This window comes from Thermobia domestica, chromosome 17, assembly GCF_964235325.1.
Source record: "Thermobia domestica chromosome 17, izTheDome1.hap1.1, whole genome shotgun sequence".
Lineage (NCBI taxonomy): Eukaryota > Metazoa > Arthropoda > Insecta > Zygentoma > Lepismatidae > Thermobia > Thermobia domestica.
In genome coordinates this window covers 51,791,571-51,805,374 of record NC_137470.1, presented here as the reverse complement: position 1 = coordinate 51,805,374, position 13,804 = coordinate 51,791,571, and the positions used below count along the sequence as shown (strand labels likewise).

At 35.9% G+C, this 13,804-nt stretch overlaps 1 protein-coding gene across 1 annotated transcript; it reads left to right on the top strand.

The window, feature by feature from the left end:
* Positions 1 to 10,598: 10,598 nt before the first annotated feature.
* LOC145674017 (uncharacterized) lies at positions 10,599 to 11,876 on the top strand. The gene has a single exon (XM_081743843.1). The coding sequence runs from the start codon at positions 10,599 to 10,601 to the stop codon at positions 11,874 to 11,876; it is 1,278 nt and encodes a 425-aa protein (XP_081599969.1).
* Positions 11,877 to 13,804: the final 1,928 nt, after the last annotated feature.

Here is a 13,804-nt window from a genome sequence, read left to right as displayed (position 1 = left end):
CAGATTAAATGGTTTCGGCCTTTGGTTTCTGTGTTGGTTATAGCAAACATATATTTTGTAAAACTTAGATCTATTACAATAAAAAAAAATATAAAATTTCAATGAAATTATAAGACGCTTACATTATGTTAATTACAGGTGTTAAATTATAACCTTATAGGATACCAACTGCAACTTAAACTGACTGTATGTTATGTCCTGCTAGAACACAAGTTCTGTATCGCGAAACAAAAATGCGTAACTTGCCCGGAAAGCACCTTTCCTCAGACTTCAAGTAGAAAAAGTGAAACCGAGAGAGAAAAGAAGTTCAGACTAAGTCATAACAGATGTTGACTGGTTACCACTAGCTCTTTGTTGTTTGTTTCTGTACCACTCAGCTCTTTATAGTTCAGTTCTCGCTCTGAGCCAAAGTGTGTCACTAACTCCCAAGTTTCAATATACAATGTAATACTTGTATATTCTTAGTGCGAGATGTACTTCTGGACTGGCAGAGTACGCATGCAGCTTCTTTTTCCTTAAAAGTCCAGCTCAGGAGTGACAGCAACAACCGATATTCAAGGTCGTGCTCAGTCTTATATAGCCGGTACCGTCCCACACATGAAGCCTGGATTTCTCCAAGTTCTTGCAATAGTTAGCTTGACACGCGCGGACAGGGTAGAGGAGAAGGCCTCGCAGGCGCTGTTAGACCCAACAGTTCTCTAACTTTAAGTTGATTTGTTCAATCACTACGAGGGGGAAATGTTAACATATATATGTTCTTCTCCTTATTTCATTTCTTTTGATAGTTTTTCCATGTTTTAAAAACACTGTTGTTTTTATTACGGCTTTTGATACAATAAGTAACACCAGTTAGCTTTTCTTTCATAGCGTTAACACGGTTTTGTGATTTCAGGAAATCAAGAAACAAGGGTTAAGACTAACTACGCTTGCTGGTGAATTGTCGTCGTATGGTACCTAATTATTGGTTCAAGTAGCAAAATTTGTGACTAACTCTCACCTCTCTCCCTCTGCACATGCAACAGAGTTTTTCACATGCACATGAGGAAGATCCATCCGAGCACGGACAAGTAAAGGGCCCAAATGGATGAATCGAATTGTGGGATGAGACATAGTGCACCTGATACAGAATGTGAAAATTTTATAGTGGTTGGGCACCATAAGAAACGGAGGGGTTAAATTTCGTGGGAGAAGGGCTGTGTTATGTTATTGAAATGCACCACATAAACTGTTTAATCACGAAAATTGTGAAAGATAAACAAGGCAAACGGCTTAGTTTCATATATGGGGAAAGGAGAATGGGCAGAGTAGATCGCAAAGCTCCGGTGCCATATTGAAATCCTCCATTTTGAAAACTGTGATTTTATTTTAATTGAAAATGTAGTGATCTGATATATCAATTAGAGCAAGCATGTTTTCAAAACGATAATTATGAACATTACTGATCGTTATCTGTACTTGTTTGGAAGATTTATGATCATCTATATAATTATTTACGAAAATATAGGAGACTGATATTTGTATGTATAAAGTTTGGGTTATCACGAAAATGTAAGTTGCACATATCCACAAACCGAGAAAACTAAAAGTCAAATTTGATACCAACTTATATATAATTACATTATTAATATTATTATCAAATTCCACTGCTGGTTTTCTTAGCTTGTGGATATATGTAACTTACGAAGAGATAAGTTGTTCCGAAAGGATAAACAGACACAATTTCGTAACTCGGCAGCGAAATTTGCTGGAGTAGCCTAGTCACAAACCACAGTTTTCGACGAACAGCCAGTGGCGGAGTTTCTAATAGTTCAGGGAGTATATCTTCCGAAACTATGTGATACTTTCCCACTTTCCCACTTACTTGTTGTAGTAAGTACGATCTGATGAGATAATTGTCAAAGATTTCTTCCCACACATTCATAGAACATGGTTCCTGATCGGCACGAATTGCCATTCCATGTGAGTGTCTCATGCCACAAATATTGATTTAGTACTAAACACTCTAACACGTGAAAATGTAGCTTAATAGGTGAAAAGAACATGACATATGAAGTGGGATCTATTAGCTTGGTGTTCTCGTAGACACAGCACAAACTCCCGCCTACCTGGATAATCAGCAACGTGTAATCAATCACCATTTGAACTTGGGAAGGGTACATCTGATTTTCGTGGAGCACGTTCCACATCTGCCAATGATGGGCATTAAGTTAAGCAGATACTACCCGTGTGCTATTGGATGAGTTCCTCTGAACTCGAGGGAAAATATCCTTCTCAAAAACCACAGTCCATACGGTTGTGTCTCGTCCAGCAATGGGCCTGTGTGCTTCCAGCAATTGTATTATTTTAACACGGGTAGATTAATATAAAAAAAATGTAATTAAAAAATAAATATATTGTTATTGCGTTAGTAGGCCCTTCTTTTATTTTAATTAACGTCTAATTTTTGCAACTGGTGCTATTAGCAACATTGAAAATCTAATTTTCTTTCAAGATATTAACATGATTTTGGTTTTATTTTACATATGCATTTACTATATTGCAAGAATAAAATTCACACTGTAATTTATACTCCATTGTGTTGAAATGCCTTAATAAACTCATAAACACAAGTAGATGCTACTAAAACCAACTAACAAAAAATTCCCAACATATCCTGGCAACACAACATAACAAAACTGGCATCCTATTTTTACTACTAATTTATCTATTACACAAAATCACTATTTTAATATACAAATTTCCGAAAAAGAGTACAAGAGATAAAAAAGTCCCTATTGATTTTTTAACATATGGATTTTTCACGTTTCCATATAGTAGATCAAACTAAGAGTATTTTTCCTGTTTCAATTATAAGCTACGCACACGTGAAAAATCCATTTCTAATGTCTAGCATGATTTAGGTTTAGAGAGTACTGTAATTGACATATATGTACGAAATTGGCAATATGTTAGTCGCAAATGATTTGCGCTTCATATGTATATAAGCCATAATTTCTGAAAACTTTTATTAACTAAAAATCATCATGGCAATAAACAAAATTCTGTTTCCAATGAAAATATTAGGTTTCAGAATTTAAAAAAAAAGTGTTGTGTACGAAACAAAAATCTACTTTCAAATTTTGTTCAAAAAATTTTCGTCACGAAACTGCTCCGGCAAAATGCATCGATAGTTTCTAATAAAAACTTAGCGCTGGCAACACAGGAAAATAGCGCTACCGTTGTTATCAATTCATAATTGTAGTACCACTAAAGCTCTGAGTTACATCTTAACGTAAAATCCGAATGATCTAAACACAAGTATATTCGAAGATAGGTCTCTACTAACAATCAAGCATTCATAAAGATCTGATAAGTATTGTTTATCTCTAAATACAGCCCATTAAACAATAAGGTTGTGTTTATGTCATATTTATACTTTTAAATAGCACTGACTATCAAACGCTTTACACTGCATTATGATCAGCATGGTTTCCTTCAAGGTCAAACAAATCGAAGTGCAAGTCATATACGGAAACATAACTAAATGGTAAAATATGCCTAATAGATAACCCAAACTTGAAAGAAGGTTCCTTTTCAACACATTAGCTATATGAAATATGAACTTATTATGAAAACTCCTCGCACACGAAATCAAATCAGAACTTCTTGAACCTACATATAAGAATAAAACCTATGAATCATATTCTATTCATATATGTTACCCCCTAAGAAATGCAATATCTATAGAATACTAATAAATCATTATTCAAGAAGAACGAAATAAATCACAAGGTCCCACGTTACCTTAAAATTGGTATTTTTTTAATGGTGAGCAATAAAAATTTAATGTATAATGCAGTGTACAAAGTAATAACTCGTGAGGTATATAACCTATCATTTTTGGCACTTTTAGGGAACGACATGAATTACGAAGCAATATACTACCATATCAAATTTGACAATTTTAACCCTTAGTTAATCCCAGGCCCAGTAGCTTCGTATTTTTTTTTTCGAATTTCTCAATAACCATAAATATTTTGATGACATAAAATTCTGAATTCTTCTATCTTTAGTCGAAGCTAAAGTCATGAACATATCGAGTTGGTAAGGCTAATAGAGTTGGTAAGGCCCCAATTGGGGCCGTCTATGTTACAAAAATAGCTTGCCCGGACAAGGGTTAATATAAAGACCAAGCGTCATTCTCCGACAAATGGATAAAGCATTCAAAATTCGTAATTACACAAAAGAAAGAAAAATAATTCAGTACCATATAAACCTAAAAAATAATTCTAAATTCTAATTTCAAGGGAATGAACTAAGCATGCCAGTAGGGAGGGGACACATTGGGGTGTTTTTCCTACTGTGCATGCGCAAACAAGCCACGCCCCTTCACGCTGATTGGCTGGCGCTGGTCACGTGACCCCCGGCCCTGGCCACGCCTACTTGGCCCCGCCCACGTTTGACCACGCCCATTTGCCCCCGCCCACGTGTGGCCACGCCCCCTGGCCACTCCACTGGACTCACGTACTCGTTCCCTTTTATGACGTACTGCGCAAAGAAAATCTACATCTAGGCCCTTCCTATGTCAAACTCGGGATATGGGAGTTTTCGAACATGCCACACTTATTTTACCTGGGTCTTATAGTTTAGTTTATGTTTACCTGTGTGCCATTCACTCCTTAACGAAGCCGCGCGCACCAACAACTACATGTTCCAAAAATACCGACCATCGAGGTCAAAGGTCAAACCTAATAACTCGAAAACGGAGCCACATATTGAGGTGCTGTTTTGGTCATCAACGACCACATGTCCCAAAGGTCAAAGGTCAAAATACTTAAAACCTAATAACTCGAAAACGAAGCCACGTATTGAGGTGGTGTTTTGGTTATCAACTACCACATGGCCCAAAGGTAAAAGGTCAAACTCGAAAACGGAGCCACATATTGAGGTGATGTTTCCACATTTAGTAAAGTGTATGGACTATCTGACATAGCACAGATTACATAAGAGTCGTTCTCTTTTTCAACTCCTATTTTAACACAGCATAGAATACACACAAGCACACACACACACACAAACACACAATAGAGATTATTTTCTTTTACGGTGGTAACTACCCCAACACTCTTGGGTTCGGCAATGCCGGAGTTAAGTATTAGTTTTTTTAGCAAAGTTTAAAAAAAATAACAACACCATTTAACAAGTCTGGTTATTTACACACACACACACACACATACATGGTTCACGGATAACTTAATCTCGCACCAGTGACCATCATCATCATCATACTCTCATAAATGAATAAAGCATAATATCGTTAGCATCAATAGTGGTGAGTGAGAATTTGTTTAAGAAATCGCGTAGTGAATAATCAGACGCACGACATGCTAGATATAGAACACAATAATGTACACAAAATTGAGATAAATCCCCTTGAATACGCCTATTATTCCATGTATAATACAGACAGTTTCGTTTTAAAAACCTTGTATGATGTTGTAGATAGGGAGGTATACCATAGCTATCGAAATACTCTCTCACACGCATATTAGATATATAAACAGCAACCCCATGTTCACCAGGCTTGTCACTAGAATGTGTATTTATAATTATGGCTGCTGGAAATGTATGAATAAACAGAGGTAACTCATCTGCAGCATATACACCAATAAAATAATTTTTAGGCAGATTTTGTTGTAGTGCCTCATAAAGTTCAATTGTATTTAATATTTTTAATTTATATATATTTTTCTCTGGAAATCAATTTCTAATTCTGAGGAGAATTCACCGTAAATAATTGCCGTTACAGGAGATTGCAGTGCTTCTTTAAAATGAACCTCTAAACATACACTTCCTTGCCGTTGTCGACTAGTATGTAATGCAGCACTAGCACTAGAATCGGGAGTGAAATCAAACACCAGTGTAGAGTATAACCATTAGGATATTCGCCAAGTGAAATATCATTACCTTGATTAGAATAATAAATACCTGAACCTGTAAATAACGTAGAATATGCCTGCATATATAGCTTATTATGAAAATCAGGTTGTAGTGGTTTGGATGGTACAGGTGTTCCATCAACATACAATGCAAAAAATGACATATTAAAATGCTGAAAATTGAACGGATTTGTCTGATAAGTACCATTGGAAACAGTATTAGTAACAAACCCAATAATAATACGTTTAGGCAATATGCCGGAAAACAAATCTGGAGGTGTACTATCCATAATTCCTTGTGGCAGAGTTTCTGTCTTCACCTGCACTTTTGTTATATGATATTTTATTCTAAATTTAGGATTTTGTAATACTTTATTTTGTGCTATTTTAACTGCTGGTGATACGTCGACCTTTTTCACAAGCAATGTTGCATCTGTAATTACAACTTTTCCATCAGCATCTGTGTCTCCCATTAGACAAAATGCAGGTTTAGCTGGAATTAGTTTAATACGCAGTTGTACACCATTCAGTAACAATTTCTCCTGATTAAATATATCAGCATGAATATAACCCAATAATTCAAATGACTGACATAAAGTAGTGAGAAGAAAACGTTGTTTAAATCCTACACTACCATCGGACACGCTGACCATATGTCCTGCAGTATCTTTAAACCACATTGATGTTTGAAGATCCGTTGATTTAGCATTAGCATTATAATTTAGTAGATTTTAATATACGATCGATATGGATATGTATGTGAAGAGTAGGAAATAAGTTGATTATTCAAATTGCACTTCACTGAACATTGCATTGAGAAAATCATTTACAGTGCCAATTTTCTTATCGGCAAAAGTTAAATTAGAACCATCTGATGTAGTAATTTTACCTTTAATGTGCGGTAAGTCCATATAGTCATCCCCGTGACCGGGGACAAGAAATTCTATTGGTGCATTATCAGATATTGAAGCCACAAGCTTATATGGAACTATTTTCTTACCTATAATACTAGTTTGAGTGGGTAAACCAGCAAATAAATCTAATTCTGATTTCATACACACACACTGCATTTTTGATTTTTTTCTCTTTTTCTTACTATTAATATTCACACAAGTTAAAATTTACAATACCGTATTACGTTTGCGAAAATGTAATTTTACACATACACTACCTATACTATCTCTTAAATCAATAACAATTTGATCAATTTCTTTAACTTGCTCGGGGACATAATGAGGATTGTCAAAAATATGAACATTATTAATACCATACTCTGTAATATTTGTATATATAATACGTAACAATGGAGCTATAGTATCGCCTACCATTTCTGGTTCTACAATATCACTGTAAATATACATAAGCGTAGCTAGCGATTTTTGTAAATCAGGTGGATAACGAGCATGATGCACAACTGCAATATCTTCTTGTTGTATATGATCAAAACCTAGTATTCTGGCTAGTTCAGGAGATAGACGTACTTCTATAAGCTTCTCCTGATCTTTTCTTACTCTACTGACTGCAATTCGTTTTACTGATACTTTAACTTTTAATTATAAATTTAATATTTCACTTTTATAATTAATTTGAGATAGAATATCATCAACATTATAATAGTGTCCTGGTAAGATTTTAGTTATGTTCCAGCTTTTTGTATTCATGAGACGGTAATAAATGTTATTAGTATATTTGGAAACATTCTGAAATGAATTTGTATATTGTACTTCAACAACTGCTGTCTCGCACTCACCTTTCTCTAGCACAAGGGGAAGATATAGTTTGGTAGTATAACATGACAAAGTATTTTGTGGAAAATACTCCATAGAACTGTTACTTGGTAATGTAAGATAAAAGCTAGTACTCTGTTCCATATTAATCAAATATACCACTCACCCTCTTCCTTTTTTCCTCTTATTATTTTTGCCACCAGTCTGAGCAAAATAAACTTTTCTTCGTTTTCTTCTTCTGCCTGATCATTCCAATACTTGATTTATTGTATTTTGAGCTTTAGTTTTAAATTATTTTTAGCTTCTTGCCAACGTGATTTTAAACCTTCGTCAATAGGTCTATTATCACCTAATACACCTCCAGCTACATTAATTACTGAACGGAACAATTCTTTACCAACAGTTTTTACACCTTGTTTAATTAATGGAAATACACTTCGTAATAAACCACCCAGAAAACATCCAATATCATAGCCTTCTTGATATGCCGCACCCCTATACACGTTATAACCACCTCCTGCTTGATGCGTATAGTATTTAAAGTATGGATCACTCTTTTTTTCCTATATACACAAATATAACATTAATTTATTATATGTATTGTGGCTAAATGTTTTTTAAATGTGACACAGAAATCCATGAATTAAAGGAAGGGGTATCCCCGCCAGCGAACAAGTACACGTTTACCTTTAACTTCTAAAATTTCGTCTATTTCATAAACTTTAGGCAGAGGCACTCCTTGTAATTCCTCTTCGTAAAATGTACCATCAATTACTTCACCATTTAAATCCTCCAACACATAAACCACTTTCTTTTCCTTATGTATCACCTGTTTTATTTTAAATATTTCTACAGTCCACTTTTCTTTGTACCCATTTCAAAATGCCGTTTTGCTTTAGTAATGCGTACAGTATCACCTTTTTTATATTTTGCAATGTTAATATGAGACATCGGTTTTATTAATTTATTCCGAACTTGTTGAAAAGTGTCTTGGTTCACACTGGCGGGTGGTAATTGATTAGCTCTATGTGGTCTAGAATTATATGCCTGAACAATTTCGATAGCACATCTATGTATCGGCAAGTCTTCTTTGCTCTAAAATATTTCCACATTCGTTCTTTAAGAGTTCGATTAAAACGTTTCACTACACTTGCCTTAATATCGGAGTTTTGTGTTGTGAAGAATTTAATATTTTGCTTTTTTAAGTATAACTGAAATGGTTTATTAAAAAACTCTGTGCCTTTATCTGTTTGTAGACGTAAGGATCTACGACGGGTAGATGCAAATATTTGCTTAAATGCTTTTATAATGTTTTCACCAGTTTTTGTACGTACAGGCACAGCCCATGCATAACGACTAAACAAATCAATCACTGTTAAAATATATCCGTAACCATCATTATACTTCTGCAGACTTTGCATATCGTTTAAATCAGCTTGGCACTGATCGTCAATATTGAACACTAAATAGAGATTACGTGGAAACTTTTTACGTACTGGCTTATCCAGTGTATAAGTCGGCTGTTCTTTTACGCACTCTTGCACCTTGTGTAAAGGAATTGATTTTTTTACAGCTCTCCATAATGTCGTAGCAGTTGAAAACGAGGCAGGGTGTGAAGGGTTATAATAAATATCGGCCAGCTTCTTGATATTTTATAATCACGCCATCTGTTGACAACTTTACGTTTACGTGGTGGCTCCTCCTCCTCTTCTTCCTCTTCCTGTTTTGGATCAGCAGCAGCAGCAGCAGATGATGTCAGCTTACGAATATATTCTATACGCTGTGGGTTACCTATATACTCTAAGGGTATATTGGATTTTCTAACAGTACAGCAAAGGATAGGGGGAATATTTTTCTTGCGACACCTAACAAAATCTGCTATTAGATCTACTATATTAGCACCAGGAATTACTTTATTATAAATATTAATATTACCATTGTCATCCCAATGAATGTTGGAATTTTGCTTTAATTTACGTAATAAAGGTTTTGTTTTACGCAGACAATTTTCGGGGAGAATAGATAGTATTTCATCGTTCTCCTCCTCCTCCTCGTCCATCTCCTTCTTAGTACCAACACTAGTTGATGTTATTGCAGTAGATTTTTGCACAATGTGTAAATATTTTTGTAACGACTCTTTATAGCGTATCCATTTTTCTTCAACGCTCATATTTTATTATTTAAAATATTTTTCATCTCATCATCTAAATTAGATATAGTTTAATATTGGTGCAATTTTTCCGGCGAAGTTAAAACAAGTTTTTGTGCATCCTGCATAATTATTTAATTAAACTAAATAGTATACAGACCTCGCGCCACGAGTAAACTCTATACAGAGGGGAGACGGAATAAAGAGAGGCAGGAAGGTCAACTCTATTTTCAGAATCTGGGGGTGGAAGATGGTTTATGCTTGGCCTTTCCGCGTGGAAAAGATGTGGTATCAAGGGTTGCAAGCACAGTGAAGTTGATTTACAGTACATTGACCTTCTAAATTTTAGCCGAAGAAATTACCAATCGGGAACCGCAATCATATTTTCAAATAGTGAGCTACTGATTTTTTTATGTAGAGTGTTCGTAATTTATGTAATTCAGTAACTATGCATGACTGAAGTAAGTGAACATACTAATCAAAACAAAGTGTTAAAAAATAAATAATTCGGCACACAAAATCTCATGACAATGATTTCCAACGATGGCAAGCTTGCAGAGGTTTTGAGAGGGACACGCGATTAGAAATTTAGTAGTTGTTTGCTGTCGCAGTAAGTTGTCAGTTCAACATTTAGTGCTTGTGGTGTGTCGGGTGTGGAATTGTTATTCTGTTTGGTGTTTTATTTTTTCGTGTTTTTGTTATTGCTGTTAATCGTTGATTAGTTTGTTATTTGTTGATATATATATATTTCATCGTGGTGATTTTGTTGAGGAGTTTCCGTGTGTTACGAATTATTGCAAGAACATGGGAAAGAAAGGCAAAACAATACACAGTGAAGGGAGAGAAATTATTAGTAAAGTTATAGACTTTTGTGACCAAGAAGCTAAAAGCAAGCAACGTATTGTCCCTATCACTCGTGCCAACAAACGTGCAGCAATTGCGACAGGTACTTCCGTGTCTACAATTATTAAGATCCGGAAAGAATCAGATGAAAGAAATGCGCGGTCACCGCAGCGGAAACTGTTGTCTCCTGGGAAACATAGGAAAAGAAATCATAACAGAAATGTACATGTCGATGACTTTGATCGATGTGTTATTAGAAGAACTGTTAATGATATGTACTTAATTCAAAAGGTGGTACCCTCATGTAACAAGCAGTTGCCTGTTTTGAAAGAGAAGATTCACTTTCCGTGGAAAGCCACTTCGTTAAGAAAAGTTCTTAAAGAAATGGGGTTTAGGTGGAAAACTTGCGCCAACAAACGAAAATTGCTTATTGAAAGACCTGATATTGTAGCTTGGAGAAGTAAGTATTTACGGTCTGTAAAGAAGGCTCGTGAGGAAAAAAGGACGATAATATATGTAGATGAAACTGCTGTAGATAGTAATATTACATATTCGCGATGTTGGCAAAGTGATGATGTAGCAGGAGTAGATTCTAACAGTAGCAATAAAAATAGACTCATTGTAGTGCACGCTGGAATTACGGAGGGATTTGTGCCTAATGCACAGTTAATTTATAAAGCAGGCAGTTCTACTGGTGACTATCACGGGCAAATGAATAGTGAGAATTTTGAGAAGTGGGTACGGGAGAAGTTATTGCCAATCATTCCCCCTCAATCTGTTGTAATCTTGGACAATGCTCCATACCACAGCTTGCAATCACTGAGAACCCGAACATCTACCAGTTTAAAGTCAACTATGATTCAGTGGCTACAAACACAGAACCTTTCTTTTGATGAAACCTTACGAAAGGCTGAACTGTTCCAAATTATTCCACTGCACAAACCAAGGGAGAAAGTGTATCGTGTTGACAAACTTTTTGAAGAGCACGGCCATTCAGTCTTACGGCTTCCACCCTATATGTGTGATTTGAATGCAATTGAACTTGCTTGGGCAAAAGTAAAGAGATTCATGAGGGACAACAACACAGCAGGTTCGCTTGCAATTAATACATTGCATGAACTGACAGAACGTGGAATCATGTCTTGTACACAAGAGGACTGGCGAGGGTTCTGCAGGCATGTAGAAGAATGTGAGCGGGAATATTGGGAAAAAGATGAATTGATGGAACAAGAAATATAAAGAATAGTGATTTCGTGTACAGATAACACAGACACTGAAACATCAGCGAGTTCTTCAGACTCAGATGATGATAGTGATGACTCCCAAGAAATATTAGCTGTTTTATTAGAGTAACACTGGGTAAGTACAATGGAATTATTTTTCTTAAAATTAATTTGAATTTGTTCTAGCGTAGTCAAGTAGACAATATCTCCAGGGTGTGGGGAGGAAAATATATTAGAACGTTGATTGTTACATGTGTATGCCAGTTGTAAGGCATAAGCGTCACAAACCGGCTGGAAGGCCGTGGTCTTCTAAAAATTAGAGCATCAGAAGTACACTATTTTATTTAATATTACAGTTTTGTTTTGGTTGAGGTGCAATCGAGTTTTTATGTGATTTTGCACTTCATGTAAATTAAAATGTTCAGTTTAGCGTCCCACGATTATGCACGTAAGGCTAAGGGAGACGATGATAAAGCAAGTGAATGATAATGGAAGAATTGGTGGTACGAGAATGTGGGAGAAAACGAGGGTACACCTACAGACACGATGTTGTCCACCAAAAACTTACTTGACCGGGGATCGAACCAGGGACCCTACGCGCAAGAGCAAAGCAGTCTATCACTGAGCAACCGTACCTCCCTTTTGTACCCCCTGTGAAGGTGGAACTGAAAAAGTAGTGTGTTTTTGGGAGAAGGGTTGGTGCGGAGATATTCTAGACGGTGGTATTCCCTCTCCCGCATTTTTTTTAAAGACCAGAAGTCAACATGTGTAACACTTACAAGTTTTTCCTCAAATATAAAAATATCAACCAAAGCAGTTTTTCAAAGAAACTTGAAAAGTAGCGGGGCCGCTGTGGCTCAGTGGTAGAGCGTTTACCTCTGGTACATGGGGTCACTGATTCGATCTCAGCTCGCGCCAAGTGAACTTTGTGGTGGACAAAGACAGTGTCTTTCCTCGCGGTTTTCCCGTTTCCTCCCACTTTCCTTATTTCACTATTTCATTCATTTCACATCATCATCGCCTCCTTTAGCCTAACCGGCATAAACGTGGGACGTAAAACTCAAATATTTCGTTTCATTTTTTCTCGAAAAGTAGCCATTTTTCAAGTTTATTTCCAGGGTAGTATCACTGAAAATCTCGCCAAAATGGATTCAACGGTTCTTTGTTAAGTGCAATGTTATTTGCTACAGATATTTTCTTTGTCCAAATCTTAACAATTGCTCATAACGTAGCAACCATGCATCTAGTTCTGAGTACAGCGTGTTCATCACACGGTGTCTTGTGCCAGAATGAAACGGCCTCCCCTGCGCCTGTGAAATCGACAGGGTGGACACATGTGATACAACTACGTCAGAGTTTTACTCGTGGCGCGAAGACAATACCTTCAATAATAGGTGCAAGCAATGCAGTAAGAAACCCACATTCTTCTACAATTATTCGTTTTTTCTTTTGTTTTAATGACGGACCTTTTTTTCACTAAATACCTCAATTCCTTGTTATATCTTTTTAATTATTTTTCTCTTTTTAATTTAACGGAACATTTTCTTGTAATACGTTATAGGAACATTCACAAATAGAGCGAATTAATTCGGGATCAACATTTTGTAAGATTGCTTTGCGTACTTTAGGTTTTGCCTTTGCTAAAAGTTTTAGTAAATGCGCACTCTCTTTGCTAATCATTTTTATTTATTTGTAACTATTATACTAAAATTGAATATTAAAATATAAGTTATTGAGATTATTTTTTACTGGTGCATAAACATAATTGTAAGAATCTGAGGGGAAAATTTTTGTTCGAACACGATGTTCGTCGGGAGTGCCCTGTTTTAAATCAAAAACCAAATAACTATGAGGATCTCAAGTTGCGTCCTGATAGGCCTCCTGAAGAAATTTTGTGTTACCAGGATAAAATTGGCGTGCTAGATAATAATTTGAGCCTGGTCT

Coding starts and splice junctions, on each gene's coding strand:
- LOC145674017 (XM_081743843.1), top strand. CDS start 10,599: ATGGGAAAGAAAGGCAAAACAATACACAGTGAAGGGAGAGAAATTATT.